At 36.5% G+C, this 17,450-nt stretch overlaps 1 protein-coding gene across 1 annotated transcript in view; it reads right to left on the bottom strand.

Annotated features, from left to right (window-relative positions):
- The window catches only part of DNAH14 (dynein axonemal heavy chain 14), a 577,586-nt gene that overhangs the window by 222,757 nt on the left and 337,379 nt on the right, over positions 1 to 17,450 (bottom strand). The window contains 3 exon segments of the mRNA XM_074220908.1: positions 6,446 to 6,548; positions 8,746 to 8,859; positions 11,372 to 11,543. Of these exon segments, the coding sequence (XP_074077009.1) occupies positions 6,446 to 6,548; positions 8,746 to 8,859; positions 11,372 to 11,543 (389 nt within the window).

Here is a 17,450-nt window from a genome sequence, read left to right as displayed (position 1 = left end):
ATACCATCAAGTCTATCGCCTAAAGACATTCACAAAAGGGAAAAGAATTTAGTTGTACAAATCATTATATATACATAATTTTTGTTTTTGTTATGGAAAAGAATTGGAAATCAAAGCAATTCCCATAAATTGGGGGATTGTTTTCTTGCTATAATATATTTGGGCAGTTTTTTTGAGGATTTCTTTAAATATGATATTTAAATCCCTTTTCTGGTATGACTTTTAGGCAATCCAGTGATTTTAGAATTTTTCTCCTTTTATATGTTTTCTGTCTGTTGTTCTTCATTTACAATGCATTACTTTTTTTCTACTTCCTTTAAAAATTTCCTTTAATATTTTTTGATTTCTCATGAAGTCATGAACTTCTAATTGGTTAATTTGAATTTATAGCAGTTTTTTTAATAGATATAATTTTGCACCTCTTGTGCTAAAGTTTTTTTTCCACCCTTTTTATTTACTTTTTCCCAATTACATACAAAGTTTTCAACATTCATCTTTTTATAAGCTTTTGAATTCATATTTTCTATCACTCTTCCTTTTCTTACCCTCCCCATGGCAGCAATCTAATATAGGTTGTATATGTATAATTGTGTTCAACATATTAGAAATGTAGAAAAAAAAGAATTAGAACTAAGGAGAAAAAATCACAAGAGAAACGACATAAAAGAAGTTTTAAAAAGTGAACATGGTATGCTTTGTTCTGCATTCAGAATCCATAATTTTTTCTCAGGGTGTGAATTACATTTTCCATAACAAGTCTCTCAGGGTTGTCCTTGATCACTGAACTTCTGAGAGAAGCTGTGTCCATAATAGTTGATCCTCTCACATTATTGCTATTAATGTACATGATATTCTCCAGGTTCTACTTACTTCACTCAGCATCAATTCATTCAAGTCTTTCCAGGTTTTTCTAAAGTCTGGCTCCTCTTATTTCTTACAGAATAATAGTATTCCATAGCATTCATATAACATGGCTTGTTCAGTCATTCCCCAATTGATGGACATTCCCTCAATTTCCAATTCTTTACCACTACAAAAGAATTGCTTTAAATATTTTTGTACATATGGGCCTTTCCCCCTTTTTAATGATCTCTTTGGAACATAGACCTAATAGTGGTATTGCTAGATCAAAGAGTTTGCAAAGAGTATGCCTTTTCAGCAGATTTCTAAATTGCTCTCCAGAATGGTTGGTTCACAATTCACAACTCCATCAACAATGCATTAGTGTCTTAGTTCAGTTTTTCCACATTTTCTTCAACATTGTTCATTTTCTTTTTTAACTTTTTAGCCAATATGATAGATGTGTGGTGATACCTTAGAGTTTTTTTAATTTGCATTTCTCTGATCACTAATGATTTGGAGCATTTTTTATGTGACTGTGGATAGCTTTAGTTTTTTCATCCAAAAACTGTCTGCTCAAATCCTTTTAGCATTTATCAATTGGGGAATGACTTGTATTCTTATAAATTCAACTTAGATCTCTATATATTTTAGAAATGAGTCCGTTATTCACAACACTAGTTATGCAAATTGTTTCCCAGTTTTCTTTTCTTTTTCTTTTTGGCAAGGCAATTGGGTTAAGTGATTTGCCCAAGATCACACAGCTAGGTAATTATTTAATGTCTGAGGCAAGATTTGAACTCAGGTCCTCCTGACTGCAGGGCTGGTGCTTTATCCACTGTGCCACCTAGCTGCCCCTTGTTTTCCAGTCTTCTGCATTCCTTCTAATCTTGGTTGCATTGGTTTTATTTAAGCAAAAACTTTTTCTTTCTTTCCATTCTATCTTTCCCCTATTTATACTCTTTTTCTATTTTCCCTTATCCCTCCTCAAAAATATTTTGCTTTTTTGATTATTGCCTGCCTCACCCTATCCTTTCTCCTTCCTGTCCCCCCCCCCCCCCCCCGCCCCGATTTCGCTGTAGGGTATGATACATTTCTAAACCCAATTGGGAATGTATTGTCATCCTCTCTTTCAGCCAAATTGATTAAGAGCAAGATTTATTTAGTGTTTACATTCTCCCTACTTTCCCTTTGGTCCTTTGTGCTTCTTCATGTGGTGTTAACTATCCTCTAAAGCCTCCACTTTCTTCTCCCAGTTGATCTTTTTTTCATTTCTAAATTGTTTAAATCTGTCTTGTATCCACATCCTTAGTTAAAGTGTACTACTTTCAACTGTCTTGATAGAAGTACAATTCTCAAAAATTATAATCATCATCACATCATAATCAATTTATTCCTACACTCTCTAGTATCTCCCTCTAATTGTCCCAATAAAAATATAACTATCATGAGCTAAAGCAAATTACCATATCATGATCAATTTATAGCCACATCCTCTGTCTAATTATGTTCCTTTCAACTGTCCTTAGAGAAATACAATTTGAACTTCAGATTTCTATTCAATTTTGTTGTTTTTATCAGGTCAGTTTGAAAGTCCTATATTTTGTTGAAAATTCATCTTTTCCCCTAAATGAATATGCTAAAGTTTGCAAGACAGTTGATCCTTTAATGATAAGTAGTAGGTAATCCTGACTGTGGATTCCATTTATTTGCTTTTTTTTTTGGAGGCTTATAGTATTTTCTCCTTTAGCTGAGAAATCTGAAATTTGACTACAATATTTCTTGGAGTTTTTATTTTGGAATTCCTTTCCAGAGACAATTGATAGAGTCTTTCAAGTACTATTTATTTTATCTTCTTATTATAGGATATTAGGTTAGTTTTCTTTGATAATTTCCTGCATTATATTGTCCAAGTTTTTTTTCAGAATGTGACTTTAAGATAGGCCAATAATTCATAAATTATCTTTCCTCAATCTATTTTCCAAGTCAATTGTCTTTATTAAGGGTTTTACATTTTCCTTCTATTTTTTCAGCTGTTTGTTTTTGTTTAATGGAATCCTGGCCATCTCATGGAGTCATTAGTTTTCATTTGTCCAATTCTAATTTTGAGGGTTTTATTTTCTTCAGTTAACTTTTGTGTTTTCTTTTCTAGTTGGTTAATTTTACTTTCAGATGAGTTGTTTCTCTTTTTCATTTGGTCAATTTTACTTTTTGATGAATTCATTTATTTTCCATTGATCAATTTTACTTTTTGATGAATTATTTTCCTTTTCTATTTGTTTATTTTTACTTTTGAAGTTGATTTCTTTTTCCATTTGGTCAATTTTACTTTATGTTGTTTTCAGTCAACTTTTCACAAGTCTCCTGAATGACTCTAATTCTTTTTCTCCATTTTTCTTCTTCCTCTCTTCTTTGGTTTTTAAACTGCTTTTTGAGCTCTTCCAAGAGGTCTTTTTGGATTTGAGTTCAATTCAAAAACTCTTTGAGGTTTAACATGTAAACATTTTGCTGCTTTCCTTTTCTGAGATGATGTTTTTATCATCTGTCAGAATAGTAGCTTTTCATGATTTATGCTTTTTATGTAATTTTTTTTCATTTTGAGAGTTGAGCTCTGCTCCTGGGGCAAAGAGGGCACAGTCTCAATTTTTTTTTGCTGGGGCTTGGAGTCTGTATCTTGGTTTACCTATGTCTTTTGTGCTTCAGGTACTAGTATTTTGTTCCCTGCATTAGGGTAGCCATATCTACTACCTGTTGCACCAGTATTCTGGAACTTGAATTTTGTCTTCTGAGCTAGGGTTTGGATCCTCACTGCTGGCCTGCTGCACTACTGGTTTACTGATCCAAGCTGTGCTGTGTCTCATTGGCTTCCCAGTTCTCCCACCTATGTTGGCCTATATACCCCTTTTACCCCTGTGAGACAGACCTTTATGAAGTTTCTCCATGAGACCTTGAATTGTGAATTTGTTTCCCCTCTTTTTTTATGGGTACTGCTGATTTAGGATCTGTTTAGAGACTTCCTTTAAAGTTGCTTTGGGAAAAGCTCTGGGAGCTTCCTAGTTTTGTGTTGCCATTTTGGCTCTGCCACAGGGAATCCTGTGCTAAGGTTTTAATTGTTTTCTTTTAGTTTTTTTTTGCAAGGCAAATGGAGTTAAGTGGCTTGCCCAAGGCCACACAGCTAGGTAATTATTAAGTGTCTGAAGCTGGATTTGAACTCAGGTACTCCTGACTACAGGGCTGATGCTCTATCCACTGTGCCACCTAGCTGCCCCAGTTTTAATTTTTTTCAAGTCTTCCCTCTTCCATTCTCAATTCTTTTCTAATTTTCTTCTATTGGTCTCATTTCATTTGTAATAATTTTATAAATTCTTTAAAAATCATCTAGCATTTTTTCTCCTAGTGATTTTAATTTATCTTGTGGTCAAATTTTTTTTGAGGATTTGCTTGTAGGTATTTTAGAGTTACTTTCTTCTTCTGAGTTGTCTTTCACATACTTGGAATCAAATAGTTCTTTATTATTATTTTTTTGTTTACTCATTTCAGTCTTAACATCTAGATTGGGATTTTGTGTTAGGGTCAGGTTCTGTACAGTTTTGGTATGATTCTCATGGTCTTGGAAGTTTCTGGCTTATCTTAATTACACTCTTGTCAGTACATTTGTCAGATATTTAATGCTAAGTTCTTCAAAGATCATATAGGTGATGTGGGTCAGGAAGTACAAATTTTCAGGGAACAGACTGAGGACTATACTGATTTCAATAAATTATCAAAAACCCAGAAGAAGGCATATATCCTCAATGGAGGCTGTAAGACAATATACAGTAAAAAGAGCACTGAAATTGGAATCACAGTACCTTAGCCCGAATCTGAGCTTTATTACTATGTATGTAACCTTGGGCAAGTCAAAATATCCCTAGAGCTCATTTTCCTCATTTTTAAAATTGAGGTTGGAGAAGGGCTGGTTCTCCCAGGCCAAGTTCAACTTTAAGTCTATGTTCTTATGATCTTTGAATGATGAAAAGACATGATATGAGTCATACTGAACATGAAGGTATATATATATAGGCTGTGGTCCTCTGGTGGAGTGACTGACAAAATCATGAATCCATGCAAGTATCCAAGTACTAGAAAAATAATGTAAATGTATTCTAATATTTCAGGATTCTGTGATTCTGTCCATGTGGCTAATTCCTCACATGATAACAATTTCAGTACCTTTAGATAGTGTTTTTGCATTGATGTGTGCAAAATTTCATGACCCTATCTTAAGAGAAACATGGTCTTTTTATAGGGCTCATAATTGAAACTTTTTCAACTTGTTAAGGTCTGGCATTCTTTTGATTCATTTGTATTCCATTTAAGAAGCCAAGTTAGAATGAAACATCTTTACTACATAAAATCTAAATAATTCTACTCAAATATATGAAGGATGTATGATTTTATCTTCATGGTGAGCTCCCAGATCACAATCCATTTATATTTCAAATAAATACTAGAGAGTTTTCTAAGTACATAAAATTTAAGTGTTTGCTTAGGATGACATAATTAATATGAGATTTTATAGTTCATTGAACCAGGAAGATGGAAATTTAGATATTTTCTGCAGAACTTAACACTCTCATAAACATTCCCAAACCCCAAAGAGGAATTTGGCATCAGAGATAGATGGACTGTTAATACAACTTGCAGAATGTACTCTGACTTGTACTCTGGGATCCACTCAGATTTCTTTTCTACTGAATGATCTCTGCCAATATCTGTCTCCCATTTTTCTCCAACATCCTGTTGTAATAAGGGGAGAAATCTGATTTCACATCGACTTGAGTCAACTAGAGGGCATTCCAGGGATGTATAGCCAGGAACAATCACTCACTCTCCCCCATTTCCACAAAAAAATAGCAGGAACTGACTCAGTCTAGTAAGAGAACTAAAGAATGGAGGTGAATGAGGGTAGTGAGTCAGTCGCAGCTCCAGTTCTAAAAGAATGGATTCAGCTAAAGCCAGTCTTGCTTATGAGAAGCTACTTGGGGAAAGGAACAGGATTAGCAAAAAATAAATTTCCCCAAGACAAGAGGCTGACAGTGCTGTGGTTCAGTATGGAAGGTAAATCCTCTATAAATAAGTGGGTAGTAGCAGAAAATGAGTGATAGGGTTTCTGCATGATTCAAGTAAGAAATCAGAATTTTGCATGAAGAAGTTAGTAGAAATATTGAATTTATACATAGCAAAAATAATAAGAATAGAAAAACATGGAAAATCCCTCAAAAGAACAAAAGAGAGCATAATAGATTAGGAATACAAATATATTGATCAGAAGGACTCTATTGAAGAATAGAAGCTAATAAATGTAACATATGCAATTTGAACTTAAATTCTTCCTATTCCAAACTCAACATACTATTTACTATGTAACACTGCTTCTACTGTATACTCTATTCTATTTCTTACTATGCGTATCCTAATTCTTGCATCCTATAAAATAAGAAAAATAATAAAAAAGAACAACAATGATATAAATGTTATATTTAATAGAGGCAAGAAAAGGTTCTATTTGTTTCAGGCATATCTATCTATTAATTATCTTCTTAATTTGGTTGAGACCACTTACGTTGATGGCGCTTTGGAGATTGAACATCAGTTTCTGTTTCTGCCTCATTTTCCTCTGCATTTTGAGTTAACTCTTCTTTGTCATTTGGATCAAGAATAAAAATCTAAAACACATTAAAAATGAACATTTGCAATATTATTTCATAGATCATAATTGACTGAAATGTGGGAAAGAATTAAAAAATAATAGTTGAGTAATAGAACCATATATGAGAGGTAGTAGATTCAGAACAGATCTTAGAGTCAAGTAAGATCTGGGTTCAAGTTTTGCTTCTGATCCATAATGACTGTGTTGTCCTTGGCAAATCACTTAAGTCCTCAATTCATTGTGCGACTTTCTAAGAATATGTAACAGAGCCAAAGTTCAGGGCATTGGCAGAGGGTAGAAGGAGTGTCTTATACCAATGAAATCACAGAAAGGGTTAACATATAATACTGATGATGACTGAGGTTTGTCCTTCATTAGAAGATCATGACATCATAGTTGTCTGCATATTGTCTTCCATGTTAGACCTTGAGGGCAAGGACTGTGCTGTTTTGCTTTTCTTTTGTATTTTCAATACTCAGGAATTTTTGGCACATAGCAAGTCCTTAATTAATGTGTGTGTGGTTTTTTTTTAGGTTTTTGCAAGGCAAAGAGGGTTAAGTGGCTTGCCCAAGGCCACACAGCTAGGTAGTTATTAAGTGTCTGATGCTGGATTTGAATTCAGGTATTCCTGAATCCAGGGCTGGCATTCTATCCACTGTGCCACCTAGCCACCCCCTTAATTAATGTTTTTTGACTAACCTTCCCCCACAAAGAAAAAGTTCCATCTTAAAATGACATTAATATGAAAGATGAAAATGTAATTTAAAAAATTAGTGAAGATGTACCTATAAAGTCTAGAAACTCACAAATAAAGTATAACAAAGATAAGTACAAGATAAAACACACATAGGAAAAAATACAGCAGTATCAGGCTACTCAAGAGGATTTGATGTAGTTGTCTACTCCTTTTACTTCTTTTCTTTCTTACATGCCTTAATCACTGAGAAACCCTTAGGGACTTACCCTCCCAGCTTCATTTCATTAATTTATTTTTTGGGATAGTCATTCTTGACCTATTTTCTCATCTTTCTTTCTTTTTAAAATTTTTTTTTATTTATTTAAGGCAATGGGGGTAAAGTGACTTGTCCAAGTCACTCAGCTAGGCAATTATTAAGCATCTGAGGCTGGATATGAACTTATATACTCTTGATTCCAGGGCCTTTGCTTTATCCACTGCACCACCTAGCCACCCCTCATCTTTCTCTTAATTAACCTTAATCACTGAATGGGCACTGTCTTAGTCAAATTGTGACCTGGGAAAGATCTAGCTTTAAAAGACCAGGGTCATCTCTAGTTGTTATGGTCCATATCTGCCCACACAAGCCAGATGGATTTGGAGGCAAAAGTGATGCTGGTGACTTTGAACAGCACCCCCTTAATTAAATTCAACTCACTTTTATTTTTCTCCTTTAGCTGAGAATTCTGAAAGATGGCTATAATATTCCTTAAGAATGTATTTTTTCAGACAACTTTCTGGGGGTGATTGATGGATTCTTTCAAGGACTATTTCATCTTCTAGAATATTTAGTCAGTTTCTGTGATACTTTCCTGCAAGATACTGCTTTGATTGTGGCTTTCAGGTAGACCAATAATTCATACATTATCTCTTTTGAATGTGGTCTTCTGGTTAGTCATTTTTCCTAAGAGGTACATTACATTCTCTTCTATTTTTTCAACCTTTTGGTTTTTATTTGATGGAATTTTGATATCTCACATTAGTTTCCATTTGTTCAAATTTAGTTTTTAGGGTTTTATTTTCTGCTGTTGCCTTCGTTACCTTTTTCAGTTGTTTAATTTTACTTTTAGATGAGTTGTTTTCCTTTTCCATTTCATCATTTTATCTTCAAGCTGGTCAGTTTTACTTCTAAAATTATTGTTTTCTCAGCCAGTTTTTCATAGTTGTCCTGTGTGATTCTAATTTCTCTTCCCCAGTTTTCTTCTTCCTATCTTCTTAGGATTTTAAGATCCTTTCTGAACCTTTCCAAAATTGGGGCCAAATTATAAAACCCTTTGAGGCATCACATGTAGGCATTTTGTCACTGCTTTTCTCTTCTGAGATGACATTTTTATCATCCCTGTCAGAATAATAGCTGTCAATGGTTAGTGCTTTTTTTGTTGTTCATTTTGATAGTTGAGCTCTGCTCCTTTGGTATAGGGTACATAGTCCCCAAGCTTTTTGTGCTGGATGCTGGGAATTTGCTCCCTACCTTTACCTTCTGATGTTTCTGATTTTCACAGATTGCTCCTTGCAGTATGGTAGCCCAACACTGCACCAGCGTTCCATGACTAACCTTGCTCTCTGAGCTGGGACCCTCACTGCTGGCCTCCTAGTCATGACATGAGCTGCACCAGGACCTGAGCTGTACTATGGCTAAAAACCTCTCACTGGCTTCCCAGATCTCCTGCCTACACCAGGATACCCTTTTATTCATGTGAGACAAACTTTTCCTGAAATTTCTACAAGATTTCTCTTTGAAAAATCGTTCCATTGTCTTTTTAAGTTATGTCACTTTAGGATCTGATTAGAGACTTCATTAAAAATTGTTTTAGGGAAAGCTCTGGGAGCTTCCTAGCTTTGCACCACATCTTGTCTCTGCCTGCTAATCCAAGTCCCTTGAATACCATGGCATCACCTCTCTGTTGTCATTGATGCATGGTAATTTAAGGTAGGGTGCCTTGGTGATGGATAACCTAGAGGGGGGCTATCAATAATTTCTTGGGGTTCATTTATCATTGAAGAAATCACAAGACTATCTGACCCAGGAGTGCAAGAAAAGTCATAAATTTTAATTCACCAATTATTGCAAAAAGTTGCAAGTTCCCAGTGTTTTTTTTTAGGAAGACAGCAAGGTAAAGAAAGTGAGTTGTTGGTGGAGATCATGAAGCTGAGAAAAGAGATTGCAGCAATTGTAGCCACCACAAGTAGGAGGGATGCAGGAAGGAGGAAGATGAAGAAGAAGAGTACAACTGAAGGAAGCCGTTGTTCTGTTAGCAGAGATTAGCTGAGGTCAGCGTAGTAGAGAGAGTGAATAGAACTTTTAAGCAACTAAACTTAATTTGTTCTGAGAGGAGCCAGGACAGGGTGTCAAGCAGTGACTCACCTGGATGTGACTGGAGTTTGGCATATACCAAAAGGATGAAGGAGGCTAAGGGAAGGGGCTGAGTTTGCTCCTATTTTCTTAGTGAATTTATATTTCAGAATAGGTTGAACAATAGTAATGAAGTCAGAGGCCCACAAAAAATGCCACACAAGCCCAGTTCCTTAATATTACAGGAAATGCCAGATGAATATTTCCCTAATATTTCTTCTTCAATAGATTGTATATATTTCTATTTATGTATTTATATATATATATATATACTCATATATACATATAAATTTATATGTATATGCTTATGCATATGCATATGTCTGAATGATGTTCTCAGAGGAAAGGTACTAGCATGGAAGGAAGGAAAAAAGGGAGAGAAGCCAGGAAAGGTTTCCTGCAGAAGTTTCTGTCTTTTGAAGAAGCCAGGAAATCTTGAGAGTAGTAGGTAAGAAAGGAAATCATTCCAAGCCTAAGGAACAGTCAGGGAAAATAGGCAGGGCTAATAAATAAAATGAAATGATGCTGTACTTTGTTACATAGTAATCAAGTCAGCCAATTTCCTGTCTCAGTTATACTTGATTTTATCTCTTTTGTCATTCCTACAAGCAATCATTTGAAAAATTTCATTAGTTTTAGTTCTGCAATATTTTTTTAATTCAAGCATTTTCCCTTTTCTACTCTTACTGCAACCATTCTCATTGAACTCTTAATTATATTGGTAAATCAAGTATAAGTCTTCTATAAATGATCATCCTGTCTGTAGTTTATGTCTTCTCTGTTCAATCTGTACTTCATAGTTTGTTCTGAATACTCTTCATGTCTCAACACTGTGATGATATTTCATGTTTCTTCTCTACTCAAAAACTTTCCAAAGCTCCCCATTGTCTGTTAAATAAAATATAAACATCCACATCTGCTTCAGGATCTTATCTTCAATTTACTACTCTAGATTGACTTAATAGTATTCTACTCCATACATTCTAAACTCCAGCTAAGGAGAATTACTCTTCTTCTCTCATTCTCATTCAAAATTATTTCATCCCTATGTTTTGCTCATACTGCCTCCCATAGAATGTCCTCTACTCAACTGTAGTCTGCTGCCCTGGAAATCTCCATTCTCTGAAATCTATAGCTTCAAAGTCTAACTGTTGAAGTGTTTTCTGTTAAGTTTTACCTTCACCCAGGTGAAAATGATGTCTTTTCAAATTTCTCATTGCTTTGTGCCTAGACTTCTTTACATTTATCATTTTTTGTTAAGTCGATTTTCAGTTAGGTCTGATTCTTCATGACTCCATTTGTGGTTTTCTTGGCAGAAATGCTAGTGATTTGGCATTTCCTTCTCCAGCTCATTTTACAAATGAGGAAACTGAGACAGTTAAATGACTTCTTAGGGTCAAATGGTTAATATCTGAGGCTAGATTTGAACTCAGGGAGAAGAGTCTTCCTGACTTCAGACCCAGTACTCTCTCCAACTATTTGTTCTCACTTATCAAATTGTCCTTTATCATAGTTTTTATTTTTGCATATGTATTATTTTCTACATAGACTGAGACTATGTTCTGTGTCATAACTGTCTTTGTATCCATAGTACCTTCAATGTACTATGAACTTAATACATTTTCAATGAATTTAATTAAGTCCTCATCATATATGCTTCAAATAACTTATTTATATAAACCAAGTTCAGGAAGCAGTATTATACTGCACTTACATTAGAAAAATCTGAAATGAATAAATTTGATTCTGTCTCCATATTTTTTTTTGCATTCTCTTTAGTGCCATAGTGTACAAATTTTCTCACTGATGATGACAATAGTCCATCAGACCATTCCATAGTGTTCAGATCCATCTGACCATAGAGTTCGCCAAGAGTAATGCATTTTGGATTTAAAGTGAAAATCATTACATTCCCTTTTTTTCTGGTAACCTAAAAATAGAAAAATATTTGTTTTAGAAAAACAATGAATACACAGACATAGAAGAAGTTATAATTTGTTAATTTCAATTACAATTAGCATTTGTTCACAAAATGGAGTATGAACTTTGGACCTAAGTTCAAAACACAATTCTTCATAAAGAGTAGACCTTATAGACCCTTAGTACAGTTATAAGATAAATTAAGAAGTCACATGCTTATTAAAGCTAATTTGAGTACACAATATAAAAACATTTTAGAAATGCCCCAAATAATCCTCCACAAAAAATCACAAACAGAAAAAATACATATATTCTTTTCTAATACAACTTATGTAATATATAAATATTATATGATCATACTAATTCATTAAATGTTTGATGATAAAATATTATAACAGAAATAATAATTTTAATATAACACCTCCTAAGAATTATGGTTTGACATAAATGTATATATATATTTATATACACACACAATGCACTGAATTATATGGATTTTCCTTTTGGAAGTACTGGGAAGTGGCTAAAGAGTCCGCTTGACATTTGAAAGAGGTAATATTTTAGTATTCCTATAATTAAGGACCATCCATGTAGCTCTTCCTTCACATCTTTTTAAATAAAATGCTAGGAATACTTCCCTTGCCTAAAATATTTCTGTTGGATGTCTGGGAGGCAGGGAAGAATATAGGAAAGAGGAAAAACTAAAACCCAACTTAATCTACTATAGACCCCCAATACAACAAATTAGAAGCTGCTTTTTCCTAGGAAAATGGGGACATAGAGTACAGAGTGCTATGGCTCCCATGTATCCCATTGTCCTGAAGTAGTAAGCTTGGAGCTGTAGGGCAGAATAAATAGGTTGCTGAGGGCCATGGTTCTTTCTCCATCTTCCTTATCTGTTTGATAAATGTCATTCCTCACTTCTCATTTGTAATAGGGAACTAGTACCTGAGAACAGTTCCAATAGATCAGTTCAGAATAAGCCATGGTTTACACTTGTGAGTAGAGCCTTATTTTTGGTCATGTCTTACATGGAAGGTTGGGGGCACCAGGAAGCTAGGAATGAACACTGAAGGGAAGGAAGAAGGCACCTAGGCTTTCTCTGTGTCTCATTATTTCACTATGATGTCCCAGCTAATTTATCCCTCCTCCTATTGCTAAATTCATCTCATAATGTTCATTTGGAGGAAGAGCCCGGACTAGCTCCCATCTTTCTCTGGCCTTTGCCAACATGCTTTCTAACCCATCCCTTTTCAGTTCTCTTTTGTGGGGGAGGGGAGGGGAGAGCAGGGGAGGAAAGGCTGTCTCTAGCCTAACTGAATTTTGATAGGGGAAGAGGAAGAGAGAGAAGTGAGAAATCTGACATATCTGATAGAGGTGAAGCTGGGGAGCATTTGAGTTGAAACATTAGTTTTATGACCTAAAATTTATGCACATCACTTGATGACTTGGGGTGGGTGTCTGTATGTGAACTAAATTATGCATGTTAAACCCCCAAAGGATCCTATTAAATATTTTATGTATAGGTGGTTTTACCTGCTGAGTCTCTTCCTGATTTGTAGACGTAGATGTACTTAAAGTTGGTAAAATAATTAGAGCTTTTTCTAAAATGTTTCTTATTGTAGTCTTCCCTCCTTCTGTTGCACCTACTAACATCACACCAATACAAGCCTAAAAACCAAGTTGCAAAGATTAGCTCCTTCCTAAAATGTAAAAGTAGCATTTTAATTATATTCTTTCAACATAATAAATATTTTCTCAGCATAAATGCTAATGATTAAAACCAAGTACTTTCTAGGCAGAAGAGTTTCTTCAAGTAAAACATTTAAATAACACCTTGGGAAAATATTCATGTGACTACAGTCTTTAATCAAATTTAAATCATTGGAAAAATGATCAAAAAATGATTAACTATGGAAGGGAATAGATTCCTATTCAAATTTCTGATTCCATGACTATTTCCAGATTCAGTCATACTGCAACCATTTATTCAAATATGCTATGTACTTTGCACTATAATGGGCTATAGAGAAGCTAAAAAGATAAAGTTTTATATGAAATAAAAAAAATCATGTATTAAGCCCTTAAACCCTTGAACCAGGTTTAAGTACAAGTGAAACAAATACAAACAAGTAACACAATCACTTCCCTCGAAGTGACTTTATTAATTAAAATTAATTTTTAATTAAATTAAAAACAGCAGGAGTAACTCCATTTTGCCATTTATCTACCATTTTGTGAAGTTAAGTGTCAATTTCATGTTAACCCCCTGATTTTGGAGAAGTTACAAGATTATCCCCCCCCCTTAACTATCATCTGACTTCAGCGTCACATAACCACCCCTCTCCCTCTCACTTCAATGTCTCTTGATACCCTCCATCGCTAAGAAAGCAGATGTCTCAATCCCAACCCTCTGGTTTCTCACATCCTCCAAAGTGAATTCTACACAATTAATATATAGGTTGGAGGAGGGTTGGAGGGAGTGAAAAACCAAGAGCCTTGGACCCCATTTGTTTCTGCAACCACATTGTTAAATAAATTGTTGTTTGGATATTAACTACTTGGGATCTTTATTCTACCATAATAGTTGTTTATATTCTAATAGGAAGTATTTGTGTAGGACAACAAACTTGTCTTGAAAATGAATTGAGGAGCCAAGATGGCGACAAGAAGGGATCGAGTCTTAGGAGCTCTCTGATAAAACTTGAAACTAAGGACTCTAACTAAACTTTCCAGAGACAGAATCCACAAAGGGACCCAGTGAGACAGTTCTCCTACTCAAGGTAACCTGGAAAAGAGCAGAAAGGCTCTGCTCCCCAGGGTCAGAGGTGCAGCCCGCCAGAGGGGCAGCTGCCAGAGCGAGAGAACATCAGCCTCCTGGAGGCAGCCCCAGGGTGCTGGGAGCCGTGGCATCTCCTGAGCTGTACCCCGGGGAGCCCCGGGCACAAAGTGGGGGAACAGCAGGGGACCTCTGCCAGAGCGAGCACGTGGAGCCCAGCCCTCAGGGCACACAGGGAGCAGCCTGGTCTTTCAGCAGCCCAGATCCTGAAACAGAAGCAGGCGGAGCCAGTAAGCAGGAGCCCCCAGGGCATGAGCCCAATGAACTGAGGGAGGGGAGTGAAGAGAGAGAGACTGCAGAGCTCTGTCCTCTGCCTCTGAAACAGGACTCTGGGGCTCTGATCACATTCAGAACCTGATTGCAGTCTAGGCCCCCCCATAGAACAGCAGGGCCTCCCCCACCTCAGCCCTGTGGCAGAGGGGGGCACTTATGGTCATTCACAGACCAGGAGGGAGGACAGAGCCTCACACACTGAGACCCTTGTGGGAGTGTCCCAAAAGCTCAGGAAGCACCCCAAAACAAGGCCCAGGCTGGGAAAATGAGCAAGCAGAGAAATAAGAGGAAGACCATTGAGAAATATTTTGCATATGAGCCCAAGAAGGATCAAAATACTCAGTCTGAAGATGAGGAAGCACAAGCTCCTGCGTCTAAAGACTCCAAGAAAAATAGAAATTGGGCTCAGGCTATTACAGAGCTCAAAAAAGACTTTGAAAATCAAATGAGGGAGTTGGAAGAAAAACTGGGAAAAGAAAGGAGAGAGATGCAGGAAAAACATGAAAATGAAGTCAGCAGCTTAGTCAAGGAAATCCAAAAAAATGCTGAAGAAAATAGCATGCTAAAAACCAGCTTAGGTCAAATGGATAAAACAGTTCAAAAAGTTATTGAGGAGAAGAATGCCTTAAAAAGCAAAATTGGCCAGATGGAAAAAGAGATAAGAAAACTCTCTGAGGAGAACAAATCCTTCAGACAAAGAATAGAATTCAGGGAGATTGATGAATTTAACAGAAATCAGGAATCAATACTTCAAAATCAAAAAAATGAAAAATTAGAAGAAAATGTGAAATATCTCATTGAGAAAACAACTGATATGGAAAACAGACTTAGGAAAGATAATTTAAAAATTATTGGAATACCTGAAAGTCATGATCAGGAAAAGAGCCTTGACATCATTTTCAAAGAATTACTAACTGATCCCCCCGAGAAAGAGATCCCAAAAAACCAACCCCTAGGAATATTATAGCCAAGTTCCAGAACTCCCAAGTCAAAGAGAAAATATTACAAGCAGCCAGAAGGACACAGTTCAAATATCGTGGAGCTGCAGTCAGGATCACACAGGGCTTAGCAGCAACTACATTGGAAGCTCATAGGGCTTGGAATACAATATACCGGAAGGCAAAAGAGCTTAGAATGCAGCCAAGAATGAACTACCCAGCAAGGCTGAATGTCCTCTTCCAGGGAAAAAGATGGACTTTCAATGAACCAGAGGAATTTCAAATGTTCCTTTTGGAATGTCCAGAGCTGAACAGAAGGTTTGATCTTCAGATACAGGACTCGGGTGAAGTATGGAGATTGGAGGAGAGGGGGAAAATATGAGGGACTTAATGATGATGAACTGCATGTATTCCTGCACAGAAAAATGACACTGATAATACTCATATGAACCTTCTCAGTTAATAGAGCAGGTAGAGGGAGCTTTTATAGTTGAAGCACAGGAGAAAGCTGAATTCAAAGATAAAATATGGTGTAAACGAGTCAACAAAAAAAAAGGGAAATGTAATGGGAGAAAGAAAAAGGAGAGGGGGGAATAGGCCAAGATATTTCATATAATAAGATTTTTTTATTACAATGAGCTATTGAAAAGATATGGAAGGGGGAGGCAAGGGGGAATGAGGGAACCTTTGTTCTCATCAGAGGTGACTAGGAGAGGAAACAGCATATATACTCAATGGGGTATAGACATCTGGAGTAAGAAGGAGGGGGGAGCAGGGGGAAGGGGTGGGGATGTGAATAAAGGAGGAGAGGATGGACTATGGGGGGAGAGTGGTCAGATGTAACACATTTTCTTTTTTACTTCTTGCAAGGGGCTGGGATTGGAAGGCCTGTCCAGGACCATAGGGCCAGGTGGATTCTGGGCCTAAGGGGTGGTATCGGGGCTCAGGGCTTCTTTGCCCCAGGTCCAGGGATCTGTCTGCTGTGCCACTCAGCAACCCTACAGCAGAGTCAGAGTGAAAGGAGAGAGAAAATATAGTACATGGTAGTGGAGAAGTATGAAAGGAAGGAGTTGCGATCAGCAATGGCAACATTGGAAAAATATGGAAGCAACTTTTGTGATGGACTTACCATAAAGAATATGATCCACCCATGACAGAGTTGTTGGTGTTGGAACAAAGACTGAAGCACATTTATTATTATTATTATTGGGGGAGAGTGCAGGGCAAATGGGGCTGGGTGGCCTGCCTGGGGCCACATAGCAGGGTGATCTTTGGGTGTCTGAGGACGGATTTGGACCCGGGTGCTCCTGGCTCAAGGGCCAATGCTCTGTCTGCCACCCAGCCACCCCTACTATGACTACTATTTTATTTTATTTTGTTTTTTTTTCCTTCTTTTTGGTTTTTGCAGGGCAGTGGGGATTGGGTAGCTTGCATGTCACACAGCTGGGTGATTGTTGGGTCTACGGGGCTGGATGTGGGATCGGGTGCTCATGGCTCCAGGGCTGGTGCTTCATCCATTGCACTACCTGGCCATACCTACAATTATTACTATTATTTTTTTAATTTTAATTTTTTCTCTCCCCTTTACTTTATCATCCAAGCAAGTCTATATTCATAGGGGGGAGGGGTATTTTGTTTACTCTTAAACAAGAATATTTTATTAATGTAAAAAAAAACCACTTGTACAAAATGAGAATAAAAAAATTAAAAAAAAAAGAAAATGAATTGAGAGTAAGTATAGTGGAACCATGATCGTTTAGGAAAAGAAGAAAGTTGATAAATTAGATCATAGGGCACAGGGATAGGAGTCTGAGTTCCAATGGGAGGAGGGTGAGGAAGAAGTTTGAGGAAAGAGGTTT

Source organism: Macrotis lagotis, chromosome 2 (genome assembly GCF_037893015.1).
Source record: "Macrotis lagotis isolate mMagLag1 chromosome 2, bilby.v1.9.chrom.fasta, whole genome shotgun sequence".
NCBI classification, from domain to species: domain Eukaryota; kingdom Metazoa; phylum Chordata; class Mammalia; order Peramelemorphia; family Peramelidae; genus Macrotis; species Macrotis lagotis.
The sequence above is the reverse complement of the archived record's forward strand: the minus strand, read 5'-3'. Positions and strand labels throughout refer to the sequence as shown.